Source organism: Equus caballus, chromosome 8, assembly GCF_041296265.1.
Source record: "Equus caballus isolate H_3958 breed thoroughbred chromosome 8, TB-T2T, whole genome shotgun sequence".
In the NCBI taxonomy this organism is placed as follows: Eukaryota; Metazoa; Chordata; class Mammalia; order Perissodactyla; family Equidae; genus Equus; species Equus caballus.
In genome coordinates this window covers 65,294,652-65,312,586 of record NC_091691.1, presented here as the reverse complement: position 1 = coordinate 65,312,586, position 17,935 = coordinate 65,294,652, and the positions used below count along the sequence as shown (strand labels likewise).

Sequence of the window (17,935 nt, the reverse complement as noted above, 5' to 3'; positions counted from 1 at the left end):
GGAGAAGGCAGAGAGAGGGAGAGCTCCTTCAAGGAGACTTTAGCAAAGTCCCTTCCTCGTTCCTTCCCCACTCTGCCCAACACTCTGCCTCCTCTTCTCATACCAGATTCCAATGTGTCCCAGAGCTAAAGGTCATTCTGCTTTCAGCTCCTCAGCCCAGGTTGTTTCCAGGAGTTTCCTCCACACTGGCTTGGCTCCTGAACCCTATTCAGTTCCTCCCCATGAGTTTCCTTTTGCAACCAAGACCGTCCACATCTCCCAGTTCTCCTGCGTTTGGGACTCCTTGGGGGTTGTTCAGCCTCAGTGATGCTCCTGCAGTGAGGGCAGCTGGGTGTCCAGCTATTGCGACTGTCTCTTTTCTAATAAACCATAAGTTCATGACGATTTTAACTCTGTACTAAATTTAAGAGCTTGCAGCTGAGGGACCAATGCTATATAGTGTTTACAGCCCTATACAACTGTTCCCTCTGTGTAAGATCATAGGGATGGCCAATGTTTGGGGAGCAGAGGGCCAGGCGTGCACTCTGTTTCCCAGCTCCACGCCTCAGTGCAAGGTCCTATGGAAGTCTTAGGAGGAGCCAAAGAACATCTTTTCGATATTTTTACCCACCTAAAACAAGCTGGGGAGTTTTAACGCTTTGGAGAATCCAGCCCAGTGAGTAACACTGCTCAACAGTGGATGCAGGCATTAGGACTGGGATGGCAGGCTTGCCTCACATCCCTCAGTAGGAAAGAATCTGACAGAGAACCAGAGATGGGAAAATGATCTTAAAAGTCCACTAGAAAGGGCATGACACGAGTCATATTCACAAACTCTAGAGTAGGGGATGCAAGCAGCGCTTGGGCATCTTACTTAATAGAGTTTGTGCTCCTCAGAGATGACTGACAAAGATCCAACACGTGAGGGAAAGGAACAGCCTACTCCTCTGTGTCCAAAGACATACCTTGGCTGACCTGGTGACGGCCCCGATCTCCGAGTACAGATCAGAGCTGTCTGGGAAGTTTTCCACCACCATGGTGCACACATGGTGGAGAAGAGACTGCTTGTGCACGGTGTCTTTGACTTCTGGAACCTTCTCGAGGTAGCTTAACTCAAATGCTTTGGCCTGTTTGGTGAACATTAAATAAAAGACAGGAAGAACAAGTTTTACACAGGCTCTTAGAAAGGCACAAATGGTTAAAATCCATGCCCGGCTAGAGTAGCCCAATATTTAGTTCCTCTGTGACTGAAGCGTCTCAGGCCACGTGCTCCATCATCCTTAGCTAATCACTCATGGACCAACCACAGTGAGAATGAAATGAGCCTTCAGACCTTTCCTACCACAGCCATCAGCCACAGGCTGTCCCAGGTTCTACCCCTAAATACAGATGCTGAGGGCTGGGTCTTTGCCATCTGGGAATCTACAACTTGTTTCTCCCTTTGCCCTGCTGCTTTTCCACTTCCTGGCCAAAGGTAGGCCAATCTCTTTAAAAGTGTGCTTATAATGTGTATAAGGACAAACTATTTAAGCGATAAGCTGAGAAATAAAACAAAAAACAGAGTAAGAGAAAATATCTCCAATGTCACTTTTGAGAGTAGCCAAGATTTGTAAGGAACAGTGTACTTATTTTTGTAAGTTTTCCTATTTATAGCAAGATACAGGTTCCGATAAACAGGCTCTAAGAATTTAAGGACAAAATTCCTTCTAGATTTTTCAGCAAGAAAATAGAAAAGTTTCTTGTTCACTTGTGCTTGAGAAGACCAGAGGTACAACCTCCACCAGCAAATGAAGGACAGGTATTTGTGACAAGGGAGGTAGGAGGATAAGGGATGTGAAAGACTTACATTAGTTCCATTTAGAAAGTTCCCAATGGCTAAGAGAGTAGACAGGATAAAGCCCAATGTTTTGTTGTTCTCCAATTGGTCTATTCCCTCCTTGAGGTCCAAAAGTGGTTCTGCTACTTCCTTTCAATTAAAAAAAATTGAGATAAGATTATAAAGAATGTACACTTTGGCTTTACTTTGTTCTTTTTAACTATTGTACAAGGTAATAACAAGTGGAGTTCTCTCAGTATAAGGCAATCTCATGTGATGGGCACATGCTCCTAGGTATGAAGAAGTGCCAAAGGCAGCAGGGAGAAAGTCTAGTCCCCAAAGTCTCCCCACCGGAGACCAAATGGGTACCTGTGGCTGACTGGAGCTTGTGCTTGGGTGACGAATGCTCTGTCTTCTCTTCCTCCCCGTCTTCCAAGCTCAAGCAGGACACTTAGGCCACACCCTCCTCTCATTCTCTCTTCTGACCCTTGTTGCCTCTGTGACACTCATCCTTCCCGCGTCCCCTCAGCGTCTGGACCACGGTCTTCCTCTTTGCCTTTCTCCTCCAGGCGGACAACACTGGAAACTGTGGCCTCCCTGTCCCTGGACTACCCAGACCTCCTAACCTCCCCTCTGGGCACTCTGTGGCTGGCCACCCCTAACCTGGGTTACTTTCTAGAAGGCCATCATCCTTATGACTCCAACTGCCTTCATAACTCCCACTCTCTGAGACTTCTAGCCTGCCCTGTGGCCTCACGGCCTCAGTGTCCCCTTCCCTCTCTACTGTCATTCTTTGACTCCCCACCCCAAGGTGCGTACTGAGTCTCTCCCCTAGCCTATAGCCCAAAGCCAGATGGTTCAGCTTCATTCTCTCCAGCCTAGCTTCTGCCAGGCTGGCCCTACCAATCCCCAACAAAGGCTGACCCAGTTAACTGTTTTCTCCATGACGTTACCTCACTTTGCTAGAGAATGTCACCTAAACATGCTGACTGGTTTTGCAACCAAGTGACGCCAAGACAACTTAGCAGTCCTAAGCTTTTTCATCTCTGCCTGATTCCTGAATGAATGCAAATACAGTGGTTTCTTCCTGAAGCCCACTAAACCCTCTGCCACCTATTTGGGCCTCAGTAAGGACCAGGCTTCCTCCTTCGGAGAAAGAGGAAGACCACACAGCCTCTCCACCTGTGCTTTGAGTCTGTCTCCTCTGAGCACTTCCTCTCAATTAAGCTCACCTCCAACTCACCTTCCATCTCTCCCTTTTCCTCTCCACTGGTTCCTTCTGCTCAGCCTGAAAAAATACTCACATTGCCCCAGTCCAGAGAGGATGCCTGCTTCTTCTGCTTTCTATTCAAGATGAATCTCCCCATGCCTTCATGGTCAAGGTCCCTTTCTTTCTATTCTCCTCTTGCAATCTGTTTCATAGTCAACTTTCTTCTGAGACATGCTCTCAGAGGGACCCAATGACATGCTAATTGCTACAGTCAATGGCACTTTAGATGATTATCATCAGGTGGAAGGATTACAGATCACTTTCTATATTGTGCTTTTCTATATTTTCCAAATTTTCTACAATGGTCATATGGAGTCAGAAAAAAAAATTAATAGTTTTTTTTTAACCAGTCATCTGGTACCCACAATCAAGTGTCTGAGGCTGTGCCAGGCAGACACTTTAGAATAACCCCTCATTGGCAGGCTGTCACTTAGTATAGACCAACCTCATCATAATCAACTTGTGCCCTTTAAATCCTCTCTCAAGAATGACACTTTACTCCCCTCACCAATACAAACTGACTTTCTCAGTACCGGGGATGTAGGATTGGCTGCCTCTCTTCCGCAGTGCTTACCTTTTCTGTGGTTTCGTAATCCATTTTGAATGCCCAGAGGTGGAGCCGAGCCGAGAGCTCGCTGATGGAGGAGAGAGTGAGGAGGAACTGCTCTGCACTGCCCAGTGGCACCTCAGGGCTGGCCAGCTGAGCTTCCTGGATTTTCTGCTTCTCTTCTTCAGTGGGAATCATGGTTAGAATTTTCTGGAAAGATGGGGTGAAATATAGCATGTTCTCTCATATTAATTGACCCTATCCCACCCTTTGAATGTTTCCAAATTCATATTGTAATTTTCCAACCAGGGAGTAGAGATATTCTGTTGTCAGTGTTCTTATCACATACAGGAGTTATGTCATTATAAACCAAATACACTTTAGGGGGAAAAAGCCCTAGGTAGCATGTAAATTCACATTCATTTGTTTTAAAACCAGCTCTCTCTCCTCCCTCTCTCTCTCTCTCTTCTTTAATCTGTTTCATCAGCAGCTTGCCCAAAATTTTCTGAGTCTTGTACATGAAGGACATTCTAGACAAAAAATGGGGATGGAGGTGAGAAAAAGGTCAAAGAATAAGACAGAAGATTAGAGAACCCCTTCCTGTTCCCTAAGAAATAGCATAAAACATGTCAAGAATATATGCTTTCTCATACTTCTCATGGATTAATTTTAAAGCTTACAAAAATGAATCATTTTCAAAGAACTCAGATTGACTTGTACATGGGACATATTATAATTTTAATAGTTTTAAATATTTAAACTATATTTAAAAATTTATATAGAAATGAAAACATATTAAATAATATCAAACTCAAGTCTGATTAAGGAAAAATGATGGTATTTATAAAGAGTAATACCTATCTACTAACGAAAAAAGTCTATCTTTTTGCTTTGCTTCTATTTGTTTCTGGTTAAAATCAATTGCGGAAGATGGAAGAGGCAAAAGGCACCAGAAGGATTACGATTCTTATAGGCTCAAATTCCTTAGTGATTACATTTTAAAAGAAGGTAAAAATTCCCATCATATGACACTTCACATACAACAATATTTAAGGTAAGGTGTTAATATTTTTCTCTCATTTCTCCTTCTCTAGCATCAAAGCAAAGAAGCACACTTTGTGCCATACTTTTTTGTAAGTTATATTTATTCATTAGTTCTAAGTGGCTTTGGTTACTGCTCTATAAGAGAAAGCATCTGGGAGTTCTGGTTCCGGGTGAGATGGGTTAGGCACGCTCCACCTGTCTGTCCCACTGAATGCAACTGTACATCCTGGACAGCACGCATTTAGCAGCTATTTGAAGACTCTAAAAAATAAATAGTGGCAGGTGGATTGGGGAAGAAGACAAGAACTGGAAGTTCTACTGAATTGGTAATGAGTTGACCGCTTTTCCTCTGGTATTCCCCAGCCTGGGCTCAAGGTAGCCCAAAACCTGGAAGAAGGTATCAGGTGCAGACAGAGAGAGCTCCAGCAGAGCCCTCTCTAGTCCTGACCCGAGGAGCAGGAAGGGGGTCTCCTAGCAGTGGCAGCAGGGGTTGGGAGGCACCTAAATCTCTGAGGGAGGGAACCTTCCTCTTTAATCAGTGATGCTGTGGTCCCAAGAGGGTGGGGCAAACCCCTTCTGCTTTTCTTCTCTCTCTGTCTTCCCTTGGCTTGGCCCCCGACATGGGCACAGTCACAGAAAGTGGAAGGCAAAGTGAGGTAACTGAAGCCCCAGCTTTCATCTGGAAGACCAAAAAGGAAGGGCCCAGAGAACTGGAAAGTACTGGGGAGGTCATGGAAAATGAAGAGCCTGGAAAAGCAAGTGTGTAAAGTTGTTAAAGAATTTCTGGATTCGTTCCTGAGCTGGTCATATGTGAACCTGACCTTAAACAGTACATCAAAGACTTTGAGACCTGAACTAGCCTTTGAAAACTGAGCTGACACTGGAACCACAGTCCGCAAGAAGCAGGTCAGAACCTGTGGCCTGACCCCAACAGGTGAGGGATAGTTTTCAATTATTTCTATGAGATCAGAATTACCCCCAAAGAAAATCTAGACAAAGATAGTGCAAGAAAACTACAGACCAACATCCTTGATGAACCTAGATGCAAAATTCCATAACAAAATTTTTTTTTTTTTTGAGGAAGACTAGCCCTGAGCTAACATCTGCCAATCCTCCTCTTTTTGCTGAGGAAGACTGGCCCTGAGCTAACATCCATGCCCATTTTTCTCTATTTTATATGTGGGACGCCTACCACAGCACGGCTTGCCAAGCGGTGCCATGTCTGCACCCGGGACCCAAATCGGTGAACCCCAGGCCGCTGAAGCAGAATGTGAGCACTTAACTGCTGCACCACCAGGCTGGCCCCAATAAAATATTTTAAATATATCAATAAATGTCAATATGTTAAGACATGTAAATATCTCCATATTTCCTACAGTAATATATTAAAAAACAATAACCACAAGGTTGGTCCCTATGAAAAATCAAACAATGCAATTAATCTACCAGATTAACAGCCTGAACAAGAAAATTCACATAATCATTTCAATTGATGCAAAAAGTTTTAGATAAAATTCAATATCCATTCATGATGAAAAACTCTCAGCAACCCAGCAATAGACAGCATTTCCTCCATCTGATAAATGACATTTATAAAAAACCTACAGCTCACATCATGCTTAATGGTGACAGACAGAATGCTTTCCCTCTAAGATTGGGAACAAGACAGGATGTATAAAACAAAAACAAGACAAACAGATTGTAAAGGAAAAAATAAAACTATTCCTATCACAGATGGCATAATTGTCTACATAGAAAATTACGAGGAATCTACAAAAAATTATAAAACAGTGAGGTTAATAACGTGGCATGATATAAGGTCAATATACAGAAAAATTCATCTTATTCCTACATATTGATAATGAACAATTACAAACCAAAATTTAAGAAAAACACTATCTACAATGAAATACTTAGGTATAAATCTAACAAATCACGCACAAGAGCTGTATGCTGGAAAGTAGAAAATGCTGAGGAAGCAATCACAGAAGATCTAAGTAAACGGAGAATACATTGTATTCATGGACTGACTCAACAGAGTCAACATGTTAATTTTTCTTAAAATTCATCTATAAATTTAACTCAATTCAAATCAAAATACCAGCATGAGTTTTTGTGAATATAGAAAAGCTTATTTTAAAAGTTATTTGCAAAGGAAAATGAATTGAAAGAACCAAACCAATTTTGAAAAAGAATAACCTTGGAGGAGTCATACCACCTCACATTAAAATCTACTGTAAAAGTATAGTAATAAGACAGTGTGGCATGGGCAATAGGATAGCCACATGGACCAACGGGACAAAACAGGGAGTCCAGAAATAGACTACACGAATATGCCCCAGGGATTCTGATAAGGGTGCAAAGGCAGTTCAATGGAGAGAAGATAGTATTGTCAACAAATGGTTTTGGAACAAATGGAATCCATATGCAAAAAAAATTAACTTCAACTTAAATCTTACACCTGATATATAAATTAACCCAAAAGGATCACAGATCTAAAAGTAAAAGGTAATGCTATAAAACTTTTAGAAGGAAACATAGGAGAAAATCTTTGTAACTCATATTACACAATGAACTCTTAGACATGATACCGAAAGAGGATAGGTTGACAAACGAACTTCATCCAAATTAAAAACTTTTTCTATGTGAAAGACACTATTAAGAGAATGAAAAGACAAATTACATTTCCTCAAAAGGCTAAATATAGAGTTGCCATATGACACAACAATTCCATTTGCAGGTATTTATCCTAGAAAAGTTAAAACTTAGGTTCACACAAAAATGTGTACTTGAATATTTATAGCAGCTTTATCCACAATTGTCCAAAACTGAACCAAGCTAAATACTCTTCAATGGATGAACAAACTGTGGTACATCTCTCCAATGCAATAGTACTCAGCAATAAAAAGGGACAAGCTCTAGCTGCCTACACAACTGGGCTGAATCTCAAAGGCATCAATCCTGCTGAGCGAAAGAAGCTAGTCCCAAAAGGCTGCACACTGTAGAATTCCACTTATGTGACATCCTCGAAAAGACAAAACCACAGTGATGAGAACAGATCAGTGGTGACCAGGGGCTAGATGTGGGCTGAGGGTGCAACTAGAAAGGGACAGCAGAAGAGCACAATCTTTGAGGAGATGGGACAGTTTTGAACCCTGACTGCAGTAATCATTGCATGAATTTATATTTATTTTAAAACTCATACAACTGTATACCAAAAAGGTCAGTTTCACTTTACATTAATGCAAAAATTAAAAAGAACAAAAGGAAAAACTGGATCTTTGACACCATAATCAGCAAACATGCAGGTGTTTATACAATTGTGCCTCAGGACGGATCTGGGTGGAGCAGAAGTCATCCCGGATTTGAGGAGTGTTATCAAAGAGGGCTGTCTCAGTAGCTTATCAGAAGCCAGTGATGCCAAACAGCACTGAAGGCATGCGTTCTGTGCTGCAGTCTGAAGTGAGGTCACAGAAGGTAAGACCTGGGTGAGACCTCACGTACCTCCTCTTCCAACATTCTCTTCCTCACGGCCCCAAACACTGAGATAGTGCGGGTGGAATTTGAGCATCAGGGGATACATTCAGTGACAATGCTCCTTGCTCTCCCACAGGCTCATGATTGATCCCACCTGTCCACACAGATGGTATTAAAAAATAACCAAAACAATCCAAGCAGATGTCATCTCTTTAAAAACAGCCAGGATTTGATTCAAAATAAAAACGTAACTAAAATTAGTACTTTAATTTTCGTAATGCTCAAATTGTTATAAGCATGTACAAGAATTCCAAAACAAAAAATTGTCAACACTTTTTCCCCTTCTTCAGAAGGCATTTTCCTGTGATGATTTTAGTTGCTTTTTTCCTTTGGGAAAGTAATCAAATGCTCTTACTTTTGTTTTTCACTTTTCTGACTAATTTAAACCATTTGTTCACTGTTGAAGATTTACGAGGTTGCCATCTGCCAGTTTATTTTATTTTATTTTTTTACACATCACTGGCAGTAAAAACAGCCGTAAGACAGTGGAATAGCAGGTCAAGACACCTCCTATGAGCTGCTGGCTCTTTTTTTCCATGAGCAGATGATAAGGGGATGAGTGTGAGGAAATACCCATAATATGCTCTTCTACCATGTCAGGAGGCTTATTGATGACTTTATGATCACCATTTGGTTCCACGGAGAGAAAAACATCAAACAAGACCACTACATAACAATCTCATTGTTTTTTTGTTTTTTTTTTTTGCTTTTTCCCAGACAGTGTCCCTCCAGCACGTCTTTAAGTATACTTGCTTTTATATCTGAAAGCCGTATGTCAGAGAAAAATGCACAAGTCTTATTTTTTATGAACCCAAATGGTTGAGTCTGGTCATCTCATTTACTCACAGATGAGACTATAATGAAAAACTAATTTGCCTTATGAGTTTTGAACAGAACTCTGGCTATAGCTCTGGATGAGAATCTAGCACAAGGATTTTGGTGACAATACAGAAAGTTGGAGCATTTAGAGCCGAGGCTGGTTTGTATACAACTTGCATATTCTCATGAGACAATGGCTTTCTATTCATCTACTTATTCTCACAGGAGGACTTTTTTTTTTACTTCTCAAAGTATCTTGATACTATCTTTTTCCGTTCTTGGGACTACTCAGTGAGGCACATGGGGCAGAAATTATTGCATCAAATTTGCAGATGAAATGTGTTTTCTGAAGCTAAGTTGGATCAACCAAGGCATGCTGGAAAACCACCCAGGGGCTACTCTGAGTTTCCTACCACCAGCTCCACAGTTCATGGCAATTCAACTGGAAATGCAAAACACTGCAGCTAACGTGCCCAACTATCGGGATGTTTTGGGTCCCTTGCACTGCTGACCGATGGTGGCTCCCGAGCTCAGGGTCATCTGTGTGTGTCCAGCATCCACTCGGGCATTTGCAGACAGGGGTTGAGCAACACAAATGGCTTGAAAAGGTGCTGGAGTTTTGTATGTGTGGCCAAAGGGAACTTCTGTTTCTAGCATGCTGACAGGCCTGGCAGCCAACTGGGCCAAGTTAAATGTCATTTGGCACCATTCAATTGTGCTACCCTTTGAGTAGACACAGACACTATAAAAATTAGAAAAGCAAGAACAAAAGGGAAAACTCTTCATACTTTCATTTGTGATGCCTTGATGACATTTTATTTGGGAAAATATCATTAATACTACTTAGAGATGGCCCCCAAATAATATTCTGAAGTTTAATACTCTGATGAAAAACTACTACTTCCTTAACTAAGTTAGTTAATTACTCCCTCAGGTTTTCATGACAAACCCGGATACATATCACTGGGTTGCTAAGCAAAGCCACAGGACGTCATTTATTACATCCTAATCACATTTAGGTACACAGGGGTTTCAAATGGCCTTACTAAGCCGTGGTGCCATGCTACAGTGCCTGCGTCCAAGAAGCAGATGGTTTGGCAGAAGGCCCTTTGGGTGGAAGCTGGAAATCTTATTAGTAAAGATCTGTAAGGACACAACTTCCATCTCTTCTCAGTCTTGATTTAACTCTTGAACACCAAGCCTAGAGAATAAACTCTGGGCAACCGGCTCAGCACATGGGTCTAGACCATCTACGGCCCTCAGGTCCCTGAGATCACGGCCAGAGACAGCAGGTGACGGATGAGAGTGCCTGGGGCCCACCTTCTCCAAGAGGGCTGGTTTCCACTGGAGTCTTCTCAGCATGACTGACAAGACTTGAAAAATATAGATGTTCTCTGGATTCACACAGGCAGCCTTTAGATCAGGGGCTCTCAATCAGGGTGATTTAGTCCCCAGGGGACATTAGACAAAGTCTGGAAACATTTTGGTTGTCACTACTAGAAAATAAACTAATTTCATTATGGAAGTAGTAGTGTTTCATCAGAGTATTAAACTTCAGAATATTATTTTGGGGCCATCTCTAAGCAGTATTAATGACATTTCCCAGAGTAAAATGTTATCTTGTGGGTAGAGGCCAGGGATACTGCTAAACATCCTGCAGTGCATAGGGCAGCTCCCACCATTAAAAATTGTCCAGCCCAGAATGTCAACAATGTCACAGTTGAGAAACCTTACTTTAGACGAAAACTGTGATAAAAATGTGTGACTGTATGTGTTGTTAGACTAAATATGAATTTACTGAGGACTCATGACACAATAAACTCTCAGGAAGGGTTTAGCAGTGTTTTCTGTGGCTGTGTCCTCTCACTTTACATCATTCCATACATCAACGACTCCCAGTGGAAAACTGTAGGCAGCCCTGTGAAGTGGACTGTGTTCCCTCATGAGTCTTCCCACTCCCCTTTCAGATTCCCTCTTATTTTTTTGGCATATGAGCCCAGGCCCAGAGTGCCCTCCTGGGCCAGTCATCCCAAAGACTTTAGACTCAGGCTCAAGGCTCATATTTCAGCCTGATCTCTTACTGGCTTGTGGGCATGGGCACAGACTAACATTGGGACTCACTCTCTTCCTCTTTAAGATGGGGAACATAATAGTATGTGCCTCCTAGGTTTGATGAGCATCTGCGTACAGCACCTACATGGTGCCTGGCCCACAGGAAGAAACCTGTGAAAGGCAAGTTTAGGGCTGTGTTGCTATTCCTGTATCCATCATCATTACGGCTGCTATCATGACTCCTTCCTGGATCAAAAAGATGCTCAGCTGGAAACCAGTCAGAAAAGGAAAAGTAATTTGATTCATTCTAAAATCTAAGTAACTGATTGTATCTGAAACTCCCACCACCCAGGGAGATCTATGTTTCAGGAAAGAACAAAGGCAAAACCTAAAGGAATCAATCTCTCCTGATGGACTTTCAAGTTCTTATGACAAGAAGGGGAAATATTTTTAAAAGGGGAAGCTGTCATTTTTTCCTTCAATCAGGCTGGCTCTGGCTGCATTTGAGGCCTCTCTTTGTATGAGTCTGAAGCTTTTGCAATTTCTAAAAGACACATTAAGTAAATAGGATGGCTGGAATGTGCACTCAGGCCTACTACATTGTTTGTCCTAGGTGAAAGACACTTTGAACTTGGTTCATCCAGGTTGGCAGCCCCCATTTGCCAAATAGCAAACCAATGCCCTTCTCCCATGCTCCTCCAGGGGTCCCAGAGTAGGAATGCCTCACACTGAGGCCTGGCCTGTCCCCTTCTCGCTGTCTGGCAGCTGCCTCAACGTCCCTCTTTATATTTGCCAGCTGTCACTTGCTCTCTCCTTTATACACTGTCCCAGTCTGCCACATGCCCTCAACTGCCTGGCTGCCAACCTGCATATGTTGACCTGCTCTGCCGCCTGGCCTGACTCCAGGGCTCAGGGCTCAACATCCTTTCCAGCCAGAAGGGAAATGCATTTCCCCCGACCCCCCTTATCTGTTCCTGGAACATGGGGTGTGTGTGCTTCTCAGAGTAGAGCTGCTTAGGCCTTATACTGGTTTCTTAGGGTATAAAGTACCACAAACTTTGGTGTTTTTTTTGTTAGTGCCATTGAGTTGATTTTGAATCCTAGCAACTCTGTGTACAGCAAAGCGGAACCCTGGCCCGTGTTTTTGCATCATCCTCTCACCTTCCAGCACTATATCAGAAGATGCTCCACTGCTATTCATAGAGTTTTCACAGCTAATTTTTTCAGAAGTGGGTGGCCAGGTCCTTCTTCCTAGTCTGCCTAGTCTGGAAGACTCCACTGAAACCTGCCCACCATGGGTGACCCTGCTGGTATTTGAAATACCAGTGGCAAAGCTTTCAGCATCAGAGCAACACACAGCTGGCACAGTATGATAACTGGCAGATGGGTGGTGTGGTTCCCTTACTTGGAAATGAACCCAGGCTACAGGGGTGAAAGTACTGAATCTTAACCACCAGACGACCAGGGCTGGCTCTCGGTGGCCGAAAACAACGGAAATTATTCTTTCACAGTTTAAGAGACTAGAAGTCTGATATCAAAGCATCAGCAGGGCGATGTTCTCTCTGAAGGCTCTAGGGAAGACCCTTCCTTGCCTCTTCCTAACTTCTGGTAGTTGCAGGCAATCCTTGGTGTTCCTTGGCTTATAAACACATCTCTCCAATCTCTGCCTCAGTCATCACATAGCATGCTGTTCCGGGTGTCTCCGGGTGTGCTCTCTGTCTCCACATGGCATTCTCCTCTTTGTCTATGTTCAAACTTCCCTCTTCTTAAAAAGATATCAGTCACTGCAGTCAGGCCCACCCTAATCCAGAATGACCTTATCTTAACTTGATCACATCCGTAAAGATCCTATTTCCAAATAAGGTCACATTCTGAGGTTCTGGATGAGCATGGATTTTGAAGGGACACTATTCAAACCAGTACAGACCTCCAGGAACACGGTTTTTTCTGTGGTAACCTCTTCTTTCCAAAGTACAAAGGCACACGAGCCCCACTGGGTTTAGACATCACCTTGCCCCTTGTGCCCTGTGCTCCCTCCCATACTCAGGGCTGTGGGCTAGTCTGGCGCAGTGGCCCAAGGCCTTCCTCACTTCTAACCCTTCTGTCAAGGGCTTGCTCTCCCTTTCTGCAGTCAGTCGTTATTGGTTCCCTCCACTCTTGAGTCTTTCAAATGACTATGCATAAATGAACACCAACTATGGAGAGGCATTAAAGAAATCCAGGGCCCCTTGCCAGTAGTAGGATAGAGTGGGTGTCACTCAATGCCAAGAAGCAGTGTCCTCAGATCCCCACTCTGACCCAGTGGCCCCAGATTATATTCTGTAGGAATCTGTGGGCTGGGCCATTCGTTCCACTCACTTTTTCTCCCTTATTTGAACATGAGATTGAACTTGCTGCCAACTGGCACCAGCCCATGGTGAAGGGAGAACAGGGCCTCGTGGAAGAGCACTGAACCCTCGCAGAGCAGATGAGCTGTGGCTCCAGCTGGGTCACATACCAGCCATGTAGTCACAGCCAAGTCACCCAACCTCTCTCCACTTCTGCCACTCAGATCAACAAATGCTAAAGACTCAGTTGGCTTGGGTTCTCCAGCTTATCAAACAAAACATATCTCTACATACCCCAACAAGTGCCAAGAGAGAAGCAAAGTCATTTACATGGATGTGAGCACACATTGAAAATCCTACTTCTGAAACTGTTCATTAAACACACTTGGTTTGAAATGACGTGAAAGAAGGTCCTATCAGCCTGCTAAGGAGGTTATCATGTTCTCCCACATAGAGGTAGGTGGAGGGTGGTCAGAAGGAAGTCAGTAAATGGACCAGAGAATGAACAGTTTTGAACTTCATAGGGAAGAGGGGCTTTTTAGCCCCCAGAAGTTAAAAAAAAAAAAATGTGAGAATTACTAACATTATTCAGAGTCTGTCTGAGACAGAAATATGGCAAGTGACCCTGTGGAGAAAGTCATAATGGATACAGTAATGCTTTACATGTGCAACGTATTACAGAACACAAACAATGCTCCATAGAGCTTCTCTTACCTCAATTCCTTCTTTGTTTAAGGCATATTCATCAAAATTCAAAATGGCTATCTTAATCGTTCTTGGAGGGGGAAGCACTGTCAGACCAATATTAATGGCATTGCTCCTCTTGGAATCCAGGACGATGATCTCCTGCCTTTTTCCATCTGCAGCAGTTTTCTTGGTGATAAAACAAGGAGAATCCAAGATTAATGCATCATCTTTGGTCCTTTCTGAGTTTCGTTATTAAAAGTAAACTCACTACTTATTTAGAGATGAAAACAAATGGCCCTGATTCAGCTCAGGGAAGGACTGGCTACTGCTCAGCACAGGAGAAAGTGCTCAGGGATTAGCTCTGAGAAGCCGCCAAGCATGGGTCAGCAATGGAACTTCGCGAGTCAGACACATTACAAAATAAAATTGATTTTCCTTCAATTGGGAAAAATGTGATATTTTGCAAGGAAAAAAAACCTGTTTTTTTCCATAGAAGCAGTGGAAACAAAACTAAAAGCTCTCAGAACTCCCTTCCTGTGGGCTGCGAGGTGTCGGAATGTGCCTTGGTTGGCCCTAGGGCATATAGCGTGTGCCCGGAGACAGAGACAGTCGGTACACATGCGAAGAAGACAGGAGTGATGAGGGGAATCCAGCATTACTGGCTAGTCAGCCCCTCTGGATCCACAGCTGCATGGTCTCAGGCCCTCCTCTCACCATTCAAACGTCCTATATCCCTTATCTAGAGCTTCTGCCACACTTACCCATCTGGGCAGCTGCTCAATGGGTGGGAGAAGAGGGGCCTTCCAAGGAAGGAAATTGAAGGGGCACCTGCTGCTAAAGAGGAATGAGGGACAAACAGGTGCAGAGGCCAAGGAGGGGGACAGAGGACAAGAGGTGTCCGGGTGTCCTCATAGAGCCCTTGTGTGTGTGGCTTCCCTGCTGGCTTGGGTGCTCCTTGGGGGCAGGCCCTGGGCTAGCACATAGCCAGAACCTAGCAAGTATATGAGGTGCTGAGGCAACATTTGCCCACAGCTGAGATGACAAGGCCTCCAGCTTTCTCCTTCAGCTCTAGGGAAGTTAAGGATGGAGGGCAATAGGGGCAAATGGAGGAGACCCAGCTTAGCAAGCTCCCTGTGCACACTCAGGTTTCCCTTGGGGCAAACAGAGCTGGGAGGAAGACTATTTTCATTCACATAACAAGCCTAGGATGACGCTGAGGAATAAGGCACAGTGGATCTCCTGAAGGAAGAGACACATTCAGCACGGGATGAGGCGTGCTTACTATGAGGGGGTGCTCAGTGGCAGGGCAACTAACTCACCTGGTGGTGGAGGGGGTCAGAGTCTGGAGGAGCTGACACTTGACCTGGGCCCTAAATAATGTCTAGGACCTAGCCTGGAGCTCAGGAGAGAACATAGGGAGAAAAGAAGTGGCTTTGTCCAGGTTGCTTGGAACTGCCAGGGATGCAGCTGGAGATTTGGAGGGCCACATCTAGGGGACCTCAGGAGCCAGCTGCTGTGACTGCATTGCAGGTAGGCCCCAGCTGAGTAGCTGACTGCCGCCCATCATTGGTCTCCTGCACCAAAGCCCACCCTACTGAACTGTCTGGAGCAGCTGGCCTGCTGCAACACTAGAGGCTGGAAGCTGGCAAGGAGAAATGGACTGTGGCCCCTTAAGTCCTACTGACCCCTTCCAAACTCAATTGCTAAAATTCTATTTTAGATCCTTCAATATGTATTTGGGAATAAATTAGAATTTCTTCACAAAGAAAATAACTGAAAGCATCCAACTGTTTTGAAACCTGGTGGCCGGGAAGAACACTTCCTGTGGGAGTGATCATCAGCTTTGAACAGTGGATCCCCTGGGACATGCGCTGCAGCACCCCCACTCTGCAGGGCAAGCTTGTCTTCTATATATTTAATCAAACAAGCTAATGGGAGCCCCTGAAATTTAGCTTTTAAATCTAACTTAAAATAATTTGTTTGTGGAACGTTAAGAAGAAACGAGGAAAAGTTTGACAAAATGCTGAATATAGGCAATGAAGAGGGATGTTATGACTTGCAATGCCCACACTGGGGTGCTAGGGTGCCCACTCCTTCAGGAACTGCAGGGCATCTACCCAACATCCACTTTCTCTTCCCCGTTAACCAACAGGACCATAATTTTTTTCAGGATGGCAATGTGTCAGTTAAACCAGTCACTTCCCCTGGACCCTTTGTTGCTAAAGCTGGGTCTGTGACTTAGTTCTGGCTTTTGTTTCCTTGACTAAAAATGGATAGACCCAGTGGGCCATGCCTTTTGCCCTTCCCCCTTTTTCCTGCCTAGAATGTGGACGTGAGGCCTGGAGATGCAGCTGTAGATATCCCGTGAGCATAAGGAATGAAGCCACATAAGGACAGCAGCATGGAAGACAGAAGGAGCCTGGGACAGGCAAGCACCCACAGCCAGGATCCAGTGCAGGAGGCATCTATCAGAAGGCAGGGATTCCCTGGGAATCAATCGCCCTTAGCCCCTCATCTATACAGCCTCCCTCACTGTAGGAGCCTGGAGAGATGCCCGAGCAGGCCCAGCCCAATTCCAGCCTTTGTGTGAATGAGAAAAATATGCCCCACTCTGGGGAGACACAGCCTCACGGCAAACAGCTTGAGAGAGAAGCACCACTCAGATTTCAGCCTTTCCACCTCAGCCAGCAGCTATGTGCAGCAAACGACATGCAGAGACCTATGTGGTGGCTCTGAGCCTGACATGTCCTTGTTTCCATTCTCAACAGAAGTCAATTTACACCAGTGGACACAGCCACACACTCCCCTGTAAGTCAGAGAGAAGTGAGCTGCCAAGCATCCTGAGATAACGGGGAGAGCTGTCCCCACACATTGACTCTTGACTCTACACATTTTTAGAGCACTTCCACCCACATCATGAAGGAAAGAATAAGAATATATATAATATCTGAAATCGAATTATTCAATCTCTGGATTTTACCAAAAGGTGTTTTAAATGCTGTTCTTCATAATCAAAACCGACTCCATTGGAGGCCACTGAGCACTCAAATGCCTTAGGGTCTGTTCTGCCTGAGACGAGGGAGAGGTCATGTGGGACTGTCCAACTCTCTCCTTCCCTCCCACAATCAGCTAGAGCAACGTCTGCAAGGGTAAGACAAAGTTCTCTGTGCCTGGGAGCATGTGTCCATGTCTAAGGATTAGCAGTCATCAATTCTGATCCATTTCAATCATCTTTCAGGGTCAAAGCCCCACATAAGCAAGCGTGACCTTCACTATGTCCTTCATATGGTCCTATGACAGAGTAACTGTTGTCCATACTCTTCCACAAAGCCTCTCATCACCACCCTTCCTTCATTGCCACCACTTCCACCCCGAGCCTGACCCCCAGAGCCCAGACTCCCAGAGCAGTCCACCACTCCTGCTTCCAGTCTCTTCTTGTCCCCAAACCATCCATCTCACTTTTCCCAAGAGTCTTTCCCAGATACCTGTTTCCTTATCAAACCTCTCTGATCAGAAAGTCAGTGACTGCCTGTTATCTAAAATTAGAAAAATAAGAAATTGCTCAATGATGGAAATGGATATAAAAGCAGAGGCCAGAGAAGAAAGAGTGGTCCTTGTGAATAAGGTTAGGAAATGCCCTTTTAAAGGGGTAGGATGTGATGGGGAAAAGGTGGAACAGAGATTGAGAAGACAACAGGAGGCAACACCTCCAGGCAGGAAATCAGGAAGTTGTCTTGCCTTTGATAGGAGACCAGACATCACCCAAAGAACACACCCAAAAAAGGAAACAAAATGCCAAAACCTCTTGAAATATAAATACCAGGACTACCTAAAGGAAAACTTTCTTGAAAGTAATA

The 17,935-nt window shown here is 44.1% G+C and overlaps 1 protein-coding gene across 40 annotated transcripts in view; it reads right to left on the bottom strand.

Moving 5' to 3' along the window:
• The window catches only part of FHOD3 (formin homology 2 domain containing 3), a 455,074-nt gene that overhangs the window by 34,569 nt on the left and 402,570 nt on the right, over nucleotides 1-17,935 (bottom strand). For all 40 annotated transcript variants that reach the window (XM_070220968.1, XM_070220943.1, XM_070220944.1 and 37 more), the window contains 4 exons: nucleotides 14,106-14,264; nucleotides 3,640-3,822; nucleotides 1,826-1,945; nucleotides 945-1,106 (listed from right to left, as the gene is read on the bottom strand). In XM_070220968.1, the coding sequence (XP_070077069.1) occupies nucleotides 945-1,106; nucleotides 1,826-1,945; nucleotides 3,640-3,822; nucleotides 14,106-14,264 (624 nt within the window). The remainder of the gene's footprint in view (nucleotides 1-944; nucleotides 1,107-1,825; nucleotides 1,946-3,639; nucleotides 3,823-14,105; nucleotides 14,265-17,935) is intronic.